The sequence below is a fragment of the Zeus faber genome, assembly GCF_960531495.2.
Source record: "Zeus faber genome assembly, chromosome: 14".
Classification (NCBI taxonomy): domain Eukaryota; kingdom Metazoa; phylum Chordata; class Actinopteri; order Zeiformes; family Zeidae; genus Zeus; species Zeus faber.
The window spans coordinates 18,177,378-18,191,659 of record NC_137200.1 but is presented as its reverse complement, the minus strand read 5'-3'; the positions used below and the strand labels follow the sequence as shown (position 1 = coordinate 18,191,659).

At 46.6% G+C, this 14,282-nt stretch overlaps 1 protein-coding gene across 1 annotated transcript in view; it reads right to left on the bottom strand.

Annotated features, from left to right (window-relative positions):
* Positions 1 to 1,400: 1,400 nt before the first annotated feature.
* Positions 1,401 to 14,282, bottom strand: part of fryb (furry homolog b) — a 57,287-nt gene continuing 44,405 nt past the window's right edge. The window contains exons 51-65 of the mRNA XM_080013642.1: positions 14,066 to 14,206; positions 13,737 to 13,922; positions 13,416 to 13,580; positions 12,959 to 13,033; positions 12,469 to 12,639; positions 10,331 to 10,525; positions 9,696 to 9,833; positions 9,318 to 9,532; positions 8,152 to 8,356; positions 7,545 to 7,694; positions 7,328 to 7,426; positions 6,084 to 6,167; positions 4,503 to 4,613; positions 3,856 to 4,091; positions 1,401 to 3,669 (exon numbers count right to left, since the gene is read on the bottom strand). Coding sequence (XP_079869768.1) covers positions 3,411 to 3,669; positions 3,856 to 4,091; positions 4,503 to 4,613; positions 6,084 to 6,167; positions 7,328 to 7,426; positions 7,545 to 7,694; positions 8,152 to 8,356; positions 9,318 to 9,532; positions 9,696 to 9,833; positions 10,331 to 10,525; positions 12,469 to 12,639; positions 12,959 to 13,033; positions 13,416 to 13,580; positions 13,737 to 13,922; positions 14,066 to 14,206 — 2,430 coding nt within the window. The 3' untranslated portion in view covers positions 1,401 to 3,410. The remainder of the gene's footprint in view (positions 3,670 to 3,855; positions 4,092 to 4,502; positions 4,614 to 6,083; positions 6,168 to 7,327; positions 7,427 to 7,544; positions 7,695 to 8,151; positions 8,357 to 9,317; positions 9,533 to 9,695; positions 9,834 to 10,330; positions 10,526 to 12,468; positions 12,640 to 12,958; positions 13,034 to 13,415; positions 13,581 to 13,736; positions 13,923 to 14,065; positions 14,207 to 14,282) is intronic.

The window sequence follows — 14,282 nt, the reverse complement described above, 5'->3', positions numbered from 1 at the left end:
ACGCATATTTAAAGGTGCAGTGTGTAGAATTTAGCGGCATCTAGCAGTGACCTCTCAGATCGCTACCCACAGACTGTCCCACCCCATGGTGGTGCACCAGGGCGGCCCCTGTGGAAGGCCCTGTGTAGCACGGTTTGGTTCATGCGCACTGAGCTAGAAAAACATGGTGGCCTCTGTGGCGCATACCTGCCCCATGTTGACAAAACCGCTTTCTTGGGTAACAAATTATTTTCATGGGATTACACAATTACAATTTAATGTAACTTTTCCAAGTCAGTTCCATAAATAATACACTGCCCTTTTAAGAAGTGTTGTCTGAATCTCCCGCCCCGACGTAGATGGTAAGACTACTACACATGAGTGAAATTACCTGACTTGTCCGAGTAATCTATATTTTGCCTCCTGCATACCATTTTGCACAAAGAGCTTTAGTCATTCTGTGAGTGGCAGTGTTGGATTGGATAATCTCACTTGTTTTAGGTGGGGAAATTTAAAGGCTCAAATGCGTAAGACATACTGTAGAATTTATGTATTGTAGTGAAATGGGAAACACACTTGAGGTGGCCTTAAAACATTGAGGGGTAGTTTCACAACCAAAGATTAGGCCTAATCTTGCAGTAAATCCTTTTTTTTTTTTTTTTTTTTTTTTTTTTTTTTTTTTTAATCCGGATGGACTGAAACTGCCTCTCAGCCATGGTTCAAAATAGTCTCAGACTTGCCCTAGTTGTGGTTGGAGAGGAAAATGGATAATCTGGACCAAGACCGGAGAGATGGCGCTGACTAGTTCATCGCGGCACAGTCATTGCACTGCTGGGTTTGATTCCCGCCTGGGGGGCTGTCACCGCGCTCCGGCGGGTTATCTTACGATTACAAGCCTTTCTGTGGAGTTTGCATGTTCTCCCCATGCTCACATGGGGTTACCTCCATAAAACATCGTAAGAACCCCCACTAAAAATATGCACTGCAATATGCGGTTGATGTTGGTCCCCGGGTGCTGTACTCTAAACTAGAACTAGGAACTAATTCAACTAAAATTAAGCAACGCCTCAAAGGCATTTTTTCTGGATAAATTTAAGCGGGGATGAGCTTCGTCCTGATTGACATGAAACCATCCCTCGAAAGGAGAGGCACGGCCATTTCAAATGTATTTATTTTGATATGTCTTTACTCTCACACAGCTTGAACTCAACTCCACAAAGGCTGTAAAAGTATTTACACAGTAGTGGCGGGGGCAGGGAACACATTCTACAAAGCCTTTTTCAAAAAATGTGCAACATCTTATTTGGCATGCACACAAATTCTCCCACACAACCAACCAATCAAAAACAAACACACCCGCACGTGAGCTCAAAGCTCCCCTTGCCCGCCCCCCCCCCCCCCCCCCCAACACATCTTTCAGTTAAAACATTGTTTATAAATATATCAAACACATCATACAGTAAACAGGAGGAGACGCGTCGCATGCACGGCAGTTCACGTGGGTTCACGCCAAAAGGGACATAAATAGAAAAACTACGTCGAGTGAGCGAGACTCGATCGGATATAAATAGGCAGGAGAGACTTTGTACAGCAAAAAAGGGGGCAAGGAAACGAGGAGTCGAGACGAGGAGGTCGATGACTTCCAAACAGTAATAACAGCACGAGTAGTTTCTTACATTCTTGAACATTGACAAGCGCTGAATGTCAGCATTTCCCTTACAGTGTGTGTGTGTGTGTGTGTGTGTGTGTGTATGTTTATCGGTACCGTCAGTGCACACGAAACGTAACGGCCAGGCCCCCGAGGACGGACAGCCCGTGATCCGTAACGGAACGGACAGCGTGTTTTGTTGTCGTGTTTTTTTCGTAACGGGGCCTGTGAACACAGCTCAACATCTCACAGTGCAGGACAAGTAAACGTACGGTACAGTACTACGATGCTACGACTAGCCGGCGGCGGGATCTACGTCTAAGGGATACGCCGCTTCACTGACACCGGACAAGCTTGGATTTTTAATTTTTTTTTTTGAGAGAGTAGAAACGTTATGAGAACGATGAAGAACCGGACCGACTAAGAATAGTCGTGTCCGTGTGTTTCAGTCAGTCGGGGGAGGAGTTCCAGGAGAAGGCATTCGACAGTCTGGGTCATGCATTGCACATTTTTCCACCCCCAACCCTCTCGAGGAGGTTTTAAAACAAACGGTAAACAAAACGAGTCACCGAGTCACTTTCGGTGTCACCCTCAAAAAAAAAAAGCGACAAATAAAAACAGAGAAAAGTGACAGCGTGTTCTCTTACAGTAGCAAAACAAACAGTGATACATCTTCCCTTTTCCTCCTCCAACAGCAACGCATTTCTCGTTTTCCCCCTCGTAACAAAAAAAAAACTCCCATTTAGTGCAATAGGGACGGTTCGGTTCGAACTGGGTACGGTTCCTTAAGGTTCCTTGAACCGCGACCCCCCTTTACAGGTCCGCGGAACATCTAAGTCAATTACACGGTGAGGACTTGGGGAATTTTCAGGCTTCAACTACAGTAAGAACAGATACATGTTTTGAAGCAGCAGAGTCACCGGTTCACCCCTTGTATCCGGCAGGTCCAATCGTACGTCACGTCCCCCGTTATTTCCGGCGTACAACTTTGTTCCAAGGTTCCTTGAATGTGCGATATCCCATTGTCCTGGTGTCTCTGGGTTTGCCAGTTTCCTTTTTGACACATACAGCAGATCTCTGGCATTCGAGTGTTTGGCTCTAGAATCGTCTTTGTCGGCTCCGCGTCAAGTCTGAACGTCCGGCGGTTCGCTATTTCGGAGCAGCCTCCTGACGTCCAGCGGGGGCAGGGCGGCGTGCCTCACCTTCCCCAGGTAGCGGGATAAGGGCGCGCAGCACCCCCATCCTGGAGCTTCTCCCTGGGGGGGAGGGGGATGGAACGGTGAGGGCGAATGGATCAGGGGGGCCGGGGGAGGAGAACGGGCGAAGTGGGGGAGGAGGTGGGAGCCCCCGGGAGGGAGGGAGGCGGCGCGGGCCAGCAGCCCGGGCTCTGAAGACACAGTGGGGAGGCGGCGAGAGGTCAGCTTCTCGCCCGGTTGCGTGCGCGTCGGCGGAAGTGTCGAAGGTGGATCAACCTGCGAGCGGGGGGCCAGGGCCGGGCGGCAACGGGGCGAGAAAAGATCCGGGGGTTTGGGGAAGTCAAGCAGCGCATTGTCTGATTCTACAGCGAAGGTGGAGGCGGCGGCGGCCAGGGGAGGCTCTAGCATCCGGTAGGGGGAGGTCCGGAGGCCCGGAGGCGAGGCAGCAGGCGCACGGGCGGAGGTAAGGGCCAGGTGTGCGGATGCTGGGCTTCCTCTGTCGGCGGCGGCTCGGGAATCCGGGGAGGGCGGGGGCATGCGGTGGCGGTGCGGCGCGGGGAGGGGGGCGGGGGGCTCCTGAGTCCCTGTCAGAGGCTGGTCCCAGAGGCGCTGGAGTCGGGGAGGTAGGTGGTGACCACCCGGTAACCCTGCGCGCGGCGGATCATGTCCCGGATCTCCCCGTTGAGCTCCAGCAACTTGGAGCAGATGAGGCTGAGGTCCTGCCGCGAGCCCACCAGGGCGATGGTGCCCGTCTGGCCCAGCGTCTGGTGGCGGAAGTAGACGTTGAGCAGCGTCTGCACCTCGCTCTCCGAGCTGCCGCCGAAAACCCCGCTGGGCCACTGCCGCCTGGTGGAGAGGGAGACAGGCGGGGTCAGTGAGATCGTCGCTCGCTTACCATTATCTTATTTGCGCTTAAAACTATGAAAGAAAGAAAAACGATGAGTTGCAGGTTACGTTTGAAATAGTTACAATCAAACAGAGTAAAGAAGGAATCTTCTACGGTCAGGATTTGCTCTCATCTCATCCACACACCTGCACTCCTGGATGTAGCGGACGGCTTTGGTGAACTCTTTGTTTTTAAGGCACTCCAGGATGGCCTGCACGGCCGCCTCAGAGCTGGAGAAGCTGGGCACGGCCATGGCCGCCACCTGGCTGGCGTGTGTGTGGGTGTGTGCCAGGTGTGTGTGCTCCAGGTCGCTGGCCACGGCAGCCTCCGCCGCCTGCAGGCTGACCTTCAGGTCCGACAGCTCCCGAGACATGTTCAGCAGCTAGGGCGAGAGGGGGGGGGGGGGGATGATGATTGACGCGGTGTTGGCCTGAGTGTGCAGCTCGGCCGGGCTACTATCCGGACAAAAAGATTTGAGATGCGCTTTGACTGGTTTTCATAGGGAAGAGAAAAAAATGTGTTCAAAATGATTTCAGTTCAGAGACTGATCTTAGAATTCTGAGAAAAAAAGAAAGTGACAATTCTGATGTTAATCTTTATTGCCGCTCATTTTTGGAGCACAGGTGGAAAATTGCTGCTCTGGATGTTAGAAAGTTAAAAAAAGCTTTCTGAGAACAACGCAGTTAGAAATTTAAGCGACTTTATCCATATAAATAAAGCAATAATAATAATAAAAAAAATAAATAATAATAATAATAATAATAATAATAATGTGTAGCGTTCCAGTCCTCACCTCAGGTACGGAGCTCACGGCGTGAACTTGGCCAATGAGCTTGCAGTAGGATTGAAAGAGCAGGAGCAGCTGGAAGTGTAGCTTATAGAGCCGCTGACACAGCTCTAGTTGCTACGAGATACAAATAAAGACACGTGTTCCAATGAAGTTACAGTACGCACGCGCGCGCGCGCACACACACACACACACACACACACACACACACACACACACACACACACTCATACAAGCGCAGACAAGTGAAAATAAAGCGTAAAACTACAACAAAATAATTCATTGAAAGGAAGTAAAATTTAAAAAAAAAGGTTGAAGTAGTGGTATTGATAATATAACTTACTGCAAGAGATTCCATTTGCTAGACAGCGAGAGAGCGTGTTAGGGCGTCAGAGCAAGATGAGAGGAAGACAGAGCGTCAATCAAACACATGCACAGCACAGCACAACAAGGGCCTATACAAGGGCCTTCACAGTCAAGCTACCTAGCGCCAGCAAGTGTCTGCAGGTAGCGGAGGGATAAATTATATACTATTTCTGGACATTTTTGAGACACATTGTAAAAAAATTTTGGACTTCTCTTTGGACAAATCCCTCATTCAATAAAATTGCAGGTAAGCACAGAACATTTTAGGGCCAGGGACAAAAATGAAAAGTGAAAAGGGGCACTTTTCACCAGTGGACTGTAAGGACACTCTAGAGGGCACTTTATATCATTTTCTGTATCGTAAGGACGCTCTAGAGGGCACTTTATACCGTGTTCTCGATCATAGGGGCGCCTGGAGGGAAATTTTGCAGCACTTTTTTTGACCAAGGGGCCTTATATATTTGGTAGAGGGCAAAGGTAAAGATAAGGTGGAAACAGGAAAGCTTATAAACTAAATGACAATGAACTGTTATGAGAACAGTCCTTTAGGTCCGATTGCAAGGTACGAGATTGGAAGGAACATGGAACAAATCTAACCAGTACTCATTTCCACAGAACTTCATACAGGTAAGTTAAGTTTTTGGGATTTCTCTCTACCGATGAGTATGAAGAGAAGTAAGCAGGGAAGGAGTGTAGCAGGGACTGTATATAGTATAAAGGTGAGCATTACAGTAGGCTCAGGGGTAGGCTTAAGGTTTAAGTTCACTCTGATGCAGAGGAACTGGACTGATTTTGACAAAAATGCTGAAATTATAACCTCATAAATTGAAATCTCAGACGATCTAACGACTTATAGTCATGAGCCTAATATTTGAAAAGCTGAAAAAAAGACATTACAATAAATGTTAAGGACGCAAAGACACCCTGAATAGTCCAGAATATACTCCCCCTCCGCCCACGCCCCCACAAAACATTAAATTAGTATTTTGTGGCTACACTGGGGCCTGTTTAAACCAACGACTCGTTTAAAGGTCAAGAAGGTCATCAAACCTATAGCACACATGCAAAGAGAGCACACTGCCTGGTGTAAACATCCAGAAGAAGTACTGAAGGAGAGATAAATATGTCTGACAGAGAGAGAGAGAGAGAGAGTTGTACGTGGTTTCTTCAGAATGTTTGGCTCTCTCGTGGTCAATTCAACGACAGATATTTGGTTTTCACCTTTTCCTCCGAGTCTCCCGGCTGACAGGTGACCACGCTGTCACCGGGGCATCTGGGAAACGTGTCCTTACAGTTCCGCAGCCACTGCAGGAGGAGGTGAGGATGAGAGAAGAGCAGTCATTTGGTCAGAAAAGGAGAATCTTTCAACCCATAGGACCGAAATGTTTTTGACAAGGACTGGGATGCAGTGCCAAACATTGCAAGACTCCTACAAGATTCTGATGAGTTGAAGAAAAAAGCAAAAAAAAAGTGGTTGTTTATGTGCTTCCTTAAAAGGATGTAAGCTAAGCAGTCACCTCATTAGCTCTTCAGATCATCGTTTACTCTATAGTATGGAGTAAAGTCTCTACAGGAAGTCGCCATTTTGCGATCGCAAATGAAACCCTGCAATAGCAACGCAATTTTATGGCAATTTTTTCTAAATCGTTGCGACCTTTTCGAATTAAATGGTAGCACTGCCATACGGTACCGATTTTATTTGCCGCTATTACTGTGTGTTGAAGTAAAAGTTGATTTTTTTAGACTTATCGCTGAAACCCAAGCAAAAGCACAGTATTGACTTGGTCATAACTTTAAGCCTGTGGTTCCTAACGTACTTAGTACAAAAATATTTATTTAAAATATTTCTGGTTGTTTCTGTGATATGTATTCTGCACATCATCATAGGAATCCAGCTTTCTTCATTGGAAGTAGTTTGAAAAAAAAAAATGCAAATAAGGAGCTAAAACTTGCAAAAGTTTTGCGAAAGGCCGAATGGTCACAAAAGTGAAAAGTGAAAGTTCGGGTAGAGACTGCTATGGGATAGTATGTCAAGATTTAGGAACTAAAGAACGAGATTAAAGATTAAAGAACCTCTAAAAACAAAGGTATTTCCTTTGAAACCACACATCTGTTGTATCATTATTATGTAACCTGCCGTCTTGTGATAAGCATATTGTTTAACCAGAACAAAAAGCTTTATGGTCTTGGACCAGTCCATTAACTGCAGCGAATGATACAAATGTGAATGAAATGCAAATTGTGATAAACATATAGTAGCTGCTGTCCCAATGTGAATATCCTTATGTCTGACCAACAACAATAAAAAATAAGCTGGAAAAAAATAAAAATAAAGCTTTGTGAAAATATTAAACATTATCCATCCATTATCCATTTCTGCGGAGAAGGATCGCAGTCGGACTGATCATTCTTTTTTTTGCAAAGACGTGAGTAAGTGTACTGTATGCGACGTCCGGCTCCCGTACCGATACGGCGGCCTCCTCTCTGGTGCAGTAGGTGTCCAGGTACTCCTGCAGCTCCAGCGCGCTGAACTTCATCTTCTCAAGGAGACCGTAAGACATGATCTGAAACGGATCGGATGAAAAGGCGAAGGACGCCGAGAGTTGTTATTTCTAACAATCCAGAGCTGTGAGTTGACGCGGCCCGGCCGTGCAGGAGCCGTCCTTACGCGTCGGTACTCACGGTGTCTGCGTCGATGTAGATGGTGGGGCAGTCGGAGCACGTGGTCAGCATCTGTGAGGACCTGATGAACTTGGAGCCGATGCCCCTGAGGCCCTCACCTAGGTACGTGGCCGCGTCGGTGGTCAGCGTGCAGAACTTCCCCTGGATGTTCTGGAGAGAGTAAGAGGCGGGTAAGCTCTACCGGACATTTGAGTGTTTCCTTTGCGTGCCTTGAGACAGGTAGCGGAAGTACAGCGGGGAAACTAAATAACTGTGGCAACGCAGACACAATATATTAAAGTGGCGATCCGTAACATTATTTTGTAAAAAGCAAAAATCCCCCATTGGATTTGGCAAGAGCGTGAATTGGTGCACGGGCGAAGCGAAGTGAAAGGCAGCCGCGGTGAGATCGATAAACCAGCGTCGCTAGGTGTGGTTAGTAAACTGTCAATATGGATGAAAATCAAAACAAATCAATCGATCAGAAGAAGGCATATTGTCAAGAAAAGAAAGTGACCTCTTAAGAGCAGAGACGAGAGTAAATCTGGACAAAATGGCCGATATTATGGATTTTCCACTTTAAAGGAATCGCACATTAGGGATACAAAAGTCACAACGGAGATTTTACCTGAAACAGCGATGAGAAGACGTGGAAGGTGTAGACGGCGCACGAGCCGTCCGAGTCCGTCACCAGCTGGTTGATATGGCAACGCCAGGCCTCCTCGGCGTCGTCGCACACCGCCGGCTGGAAGGCCGCCAGGATGGCAGAGAAGAAGGGGGACGGCGGGGGAGGAAACCCCAAGTCCTCCAGGTCATCCACGTCGTCGCGCAGACTAGGGCCGGAGAAACAAGAGAGGAGTGTGATAATCAAGGCTCAGTGGTTCTCAACGTGGGGTCCGGGGACCCCCGGGGTGTCCTTCTAGAGGTTCCAGGTGGCCCCCAGCCGAATTTTAAATCGGTAAACTTGACCGTTTTTTACATTACAAGGCGTCATTTCCAGTAGAGAATATAGACAATAATGACTGTTTTGATCCGAGTTTCGTTGTTATCTCCCCAACTACAGAGTAGACAGGTGTGGAAGTTTGGACAAAATCATACCTAGCAAAATCTAGCAGTCATATCTCGGAAAAAAATTCTCAGATTTGGGGTCCGAGAGACGAAATCTTATCAAATGCGGTTTCCGTATGGAATTTGCGGGTCTCGATATGAAAATGGTTGAGTAAAGGACAAAAATCTGTCATGGACTCAACCAATTCAAATCTATTCCTGGCTGCTCAGACAGTTTAAATATCAGGCTCAAGGTTTAGCAGATAGGGTTTCATCTAAATCAGGACTGAGCTAATCCTATTTAAATTTATCCAGAATTTAAAAATACCTTTCTGAGACGTTGCTTAACTCCACATGAATGCGTTGTAGACTAGGAAGTCCTAGACTAAGGTGATGAAGGACTAGTCAGCTCCTTCCGTCTGCTCTTGGTGCTGGTCTTAGTCCAGATGACCCATTTCCTCTGTTGTCAAGGTCGACCTGGAGGCCCCACGTCGATTAATGCAAAGATAAACCTGCCTCTGGTCAGGTTTCATTTAAACCTTCACTTGGACCTAGATTAGCTCTGCTCTTCCTTCTGGAAATAACATTATTTAATCAAAGACTAGGGACATTCTACTATTTTAAACCGTGACTGATAAAGGTCATTTCAGTTAGTCCAGATGAAAAGTGTGATTCAGTCCGTCAAACCACCCCTACAATATAGTGTGACTCTCACAGAGAAGTGGCTCTACGGTGGTGACCTTTCACCTGGGCAGGCAGTTTGGGTCGAGAAAGCCCAGCGGTGGCTGGTAGTAGTCTGGGTGGAGCCCGTGCTCCTGGCCGGGATGGAGGTCCTGGGGCTGACCGGGCAGCTCCAAGGTGAAGCTCTCTCCGCAGTCGGAGCCCTGAGGGAGCTCGTTGTTGCTCAGGGACAGGTCGTCGTCCTGCGCCTGGGTGTCTTCGTCCTCGCCGCAGAGCCCCACCTGGGGGTGGAGAAACATGTCCGGTGGTATCAGTGGCATCATTGCCGCATCATATCCAAAAAGACTGCCATGACCGGAATGACGGTCAACCTTCACTGACACAACCTTTAACGTCAAGGTGAGAGAGTTTGTGACATCGTGGCTAAAGCCATTCGCTGTTCACCTGAAGGCCTCCCAGTTCGTCGCGCAGCGCCCTGTGGCCGGGCGTGGCGGCGTTGAAGGAGTGCGGGTCGGTGGAGGTGTCGTACGATGTGGACAGAGAGTCGGTGTGATTGGTCTCCTCCGACGGAGAGGGGTTAGTCTGGGGCGGAGGAAGGAAGCAGGTAAATAATATATGCACAATACATAAATATATACAATACATACAAAACACTGGTATTACACTGTACATACTTTATAATAGATTATGTGAATAGTACCACATTTGGTAATTCTGTATATTTTTATATATCTGACTATTTCTGTTGTGTATTTTTGGGGTATTTTTTGGTTATTTGCATATATTTGACAATTTTTATTTGTAATTTTATTATTTATTCTATTTATTAATTTTGTTCTCCATTTCTTTAGACTGTTAAGCTTTTTTTTATGCTAATGGTCTGCAGTGAAACTCCCCAAACCTCACAGCAACAAATTCTTAGTATATGTAAACGTACCTGGACTAAGCAATATAAACTGATTGTGATTCTGACTGTAAAACACGGCTGTGACTATGAGTCGTGACTATTATTTCCGGTTGGATGGAGCGCCCTTAACCCCTTCCTGGCGGTCGGCCCTGCAGGTTCTTCTTCCACGTACCAGCTGGGAGTGCGAGAAGCTCTGGCTGGTGGACGACTCCTCCTCCTCGGACGACTCGTCAGAGTCATGCGGGTCCTCCAGGCCCAGGCTGGGCGTGCTGCCTGAGTGCTGGCTCTCCTCCAGCAGGTCTCCCAGCTCCGTGCTGTCCAGTGACCGCCGCCTCACGCCCCAGTTGAAGTTGTCCACACTCTCACCCTGGATAGCACATACACACACACACGCATTTGGAGGACGACACCAGCGGAGGCATGGTTAGCCACTTGCCTCGCTGCCTTGAGAGGCGCTTTCCTCTGGGTTCATTCTGCTGTTAGAAAATGAAATTCAAGGACTAAGATTGTCTAGTATCTGTATTGGTATAGTATATGATATACAGTATATGATATATAGTATATGATATATACCGTCTATATCTATAATTAATGGTTTAAACTATGGAGGACGAAATTCAAGCACTTCAAGCACCTCAGGGACCTGGTAAGAACCCGTTTTCTGTGTAAGGACGCAAGATGCAAAAGGAACCGCAAAAATATGAAATGATGAAATGCTAAGCGATACACCTGATAACTTTACATTACAAAATTAAACTCAAGGACTTCCAATTACTTTCGACACTTTGTACGATGCTAAGTTGACTCGCTCACTTTAAAAACTCAGTGCAGGGTTGGCCTGTCCCTCATCTCTCCAAACAAACCAAATAAAAACAGCGTGTCTTTATTTTAGAGGGCCCATAAATGCGTCGGCCGGCCCTGACTTTGCGCAAAACAAATACAATACATTTTCAATGCAGCCTTTATATAATTATAATTATATTATATATAATACAATGTACATCTCATTGACATCTAAATCTATTAATTTCAGGAGAAATATCCCCGAAAGAATTCTGATACTGGAAAAACTATCTATATATTACTTAATGACTCGAATAACAAGAGCGGGGGGGGGGGGGGGGATATCACAGTTTTTCAATTATCACATTGTTTAAGGATTTTCAAGGACTTTCCGATCAATTCAGCACAACGAAAGGGGAGCTATTTTGAAGCTATTGCAGTCCTTCCGTTTTTTTGTTTTTTTCTACGAGGACGAGATTCAAGCACTTCAAGGGGCCTCAAGGCCTCGGCCGGTACGAACCCTGCGATTACGATCATCGTGGTCTTCGTCCCATGAGAACCAGGACGTTATCGCCTTTTTCATTGAGATCCTCATTAAGACACAGCACTGACACGAGCCAGTGCACAAGCTGGGCGTGATAGGACTTACCTGAAGCTCCTAGGCAGCACAGGGGAGAGAGAGAGACACAGAGTTAGACACAGAGAGGGGACGGACAAACAAACGCATCTCAGTTACACTTCTGGAGAAGGGGGAGGGGGATAGTTTAAGGCAGTGAAAGGAGACGAGATAACTGTCAATGAGCAAAAACGAGAGTTCCATCATTTATAAATAGCATTGAATACTACTACCACTAATACAGTACCCGTGAGCCTCAACGTCTACTGTTTCAATTTTTGAATGGATTTTATCTTGAAAATGGTAAAATCGACTTGACTTTGACTGGAAGGCTCATTTTCCCCTGAAATTACTCCAAGTTTCACTAGAGACACAGATTACCTGTATTATTATTTTTTAATATTTGAAACACTGGTCAGAATTTTACTAATACATCCAGTATTGTATTTTCATTATTAATTTTATATATACAGTATATATATATGACATAAAATATATACACACATACAGTGTGTGTATATACACAGTATAGATATATAAAATGTATAAAAAATAAACAGTATATATATATATATTTTATTATTATTTTTATTTTTAGTTCCAAACAATACTGCAAATTCCGTAAAGCAATGTTCATCGAAAATAAAGAGGAATTAAAATATTTTGATTCTGAATTACTCAAATGAATTAATTTGTCCTGAGAACTAGTTTTGTAATGCAGATGGCGTGCTGAAAATATGCGAGCAACTGTCATTATGTCAATACATCGATATAGAATCGTATCGCAACCCGATTCGCCCTACTTTCACACAGGGCGAGTGCGAGCCAGAGTTTGGTCTGACGACTAGCGACGTCCGACTATTCCAGGGGTCCCTGTCACCGAGGTGACGGCGTAGCAGGCGGTGTCTCACCTCTCCGTCCTCCAGCTCCACGTCCAGGAAGTCAAAGTCCCGGAAGACCCTGAACTGCTGCTCGCTGGCCGTGTCGTCCAGCGTGTCCTCCCTGGTCCCCCCGTCCTCCGAGGAGACGCCGCTCTCCCTCACCTCCATCAGGTCCAGGTCTCCGCAGGAGGAGAAAATCACCTGAGAGAGAAGGAAGGATAATCAAATAATATCTATTTCTGACCGACAACTCTTACATTTACTTTAAAATGGACCTTATTATTTTTGCATCGTTTGAGTTTGGGCGTCTGGGCTCTAGTGCTCATCACTCCCGACGAGGTGTACAGCAAACACAGACATACTTAGTGAGTTAGAAATATAGGAGGGATGAGCTCGACTCCCACCATTGGATAGCAGAGCAGAACCCAACAGGCAAGGGTGGAAGCGCGTGGCGCCGTCAAGTTGTCTGACGCAACTAGCGCCACAAGCTACGCCTCGTTCATCCAGAAGGGCAGCTTACCGACGGGTTCTTGGTCAATCCAACTTCTTGTCCGCACAGAGACAGGACGTTCACAAGCTTTTCTCTGGTTCTCTTCTGTAGGACAAAGCATATGTAAACATGTACAAAAGGACCAATGAAAACCCTCCGTTCTATCCTTCCTTCTCTCTCTTTATTGAATCGTGTATGGTATTTACGATAGCCTTCTGGGGAGACTGTGAAACTACCAGTTTACTAATACTTAGTTTGAGCATCTCCAGGAACAGATACAGGCTGAAAGGTGGGCTAACCAGGTGCCTAATAACTTATTTCAGCAAATGAATTGACACTTACTCTATAACAACAACAATAATAATAATAACACCAGTACTAATACTACTACTTCTACTACTACTACTACTACCACTACTAATAATAATAACTTTAAATAATACTTAGGTTACTCATATAATCTTAGGTAATCCAGCTATTGGATTACCTGAGATGACTGTGGTCTCCTCCAGCTAACAGGAACCAGCACGGTGTTGGAGTTGGAGCCTGAGGAGGTGGAGGAGGTGCTGCGGGTCACGGCCATGGCCCTGGCCTTCCCCTCTCGACCCCCTGAACCCTGCAGCCCGTCAAAGCGACGCCCAATCACTGGAGTCTGAGAAGGGTCGTCAAAAGACATGCTGCGTTGAGCTCACGAGGAAAAATGCTATTGCTCTTGCTATATTGCAGCAGTTGCGACGTATTGCTGCAAGATAGTCAATTACAAAATGATACAGCAGTTGGAAAATGTGACATTTAAGTATATGTTCACCTCAGAAATGTCGAAGGTGAAGTCCAGCGTCTTCCCGGGCAAGGCTTTGGCCGACCCGTCCCAGATCCTGCTGACCTCCAGGTTGGTCAGGTCGCTCTGGGCGTGGCCGTACGCCGGATGGACCAAGCTCGCCGAGCGCGACACCACCAGCTTCAGGATGTTCAGGGCGTCCTTCCAGTGCACGGTCTGCTCAAACACATCGGGGGGGGGGGTACTTAAAGAACTAGGCACAACGACAACATACAGCTCTGGGGCGCTTGCTACGGCCCCGCTCTCTTGAGTACACTTTCCCCAAAGGTAGGTACGTGTAGCGGCTGTGAAATACTGACGTGGACAAACTTCTCGATGGTTTTGAGGACGTCGGCGTTGAACTGCTTGACTTGAACTGCGGTCAGGTCCATGTGGCTGAGCAGACAGTAGATGATCTGGAGCAGGGACTGTTGCATGCTGGGAAGGCCCTTATCCAGCAGCTAGCAGAGAAGGTGTAGAGAACGGTACATATCACATATCAATAATAATAATAAAAAAAAAATAATAATAAAGTAA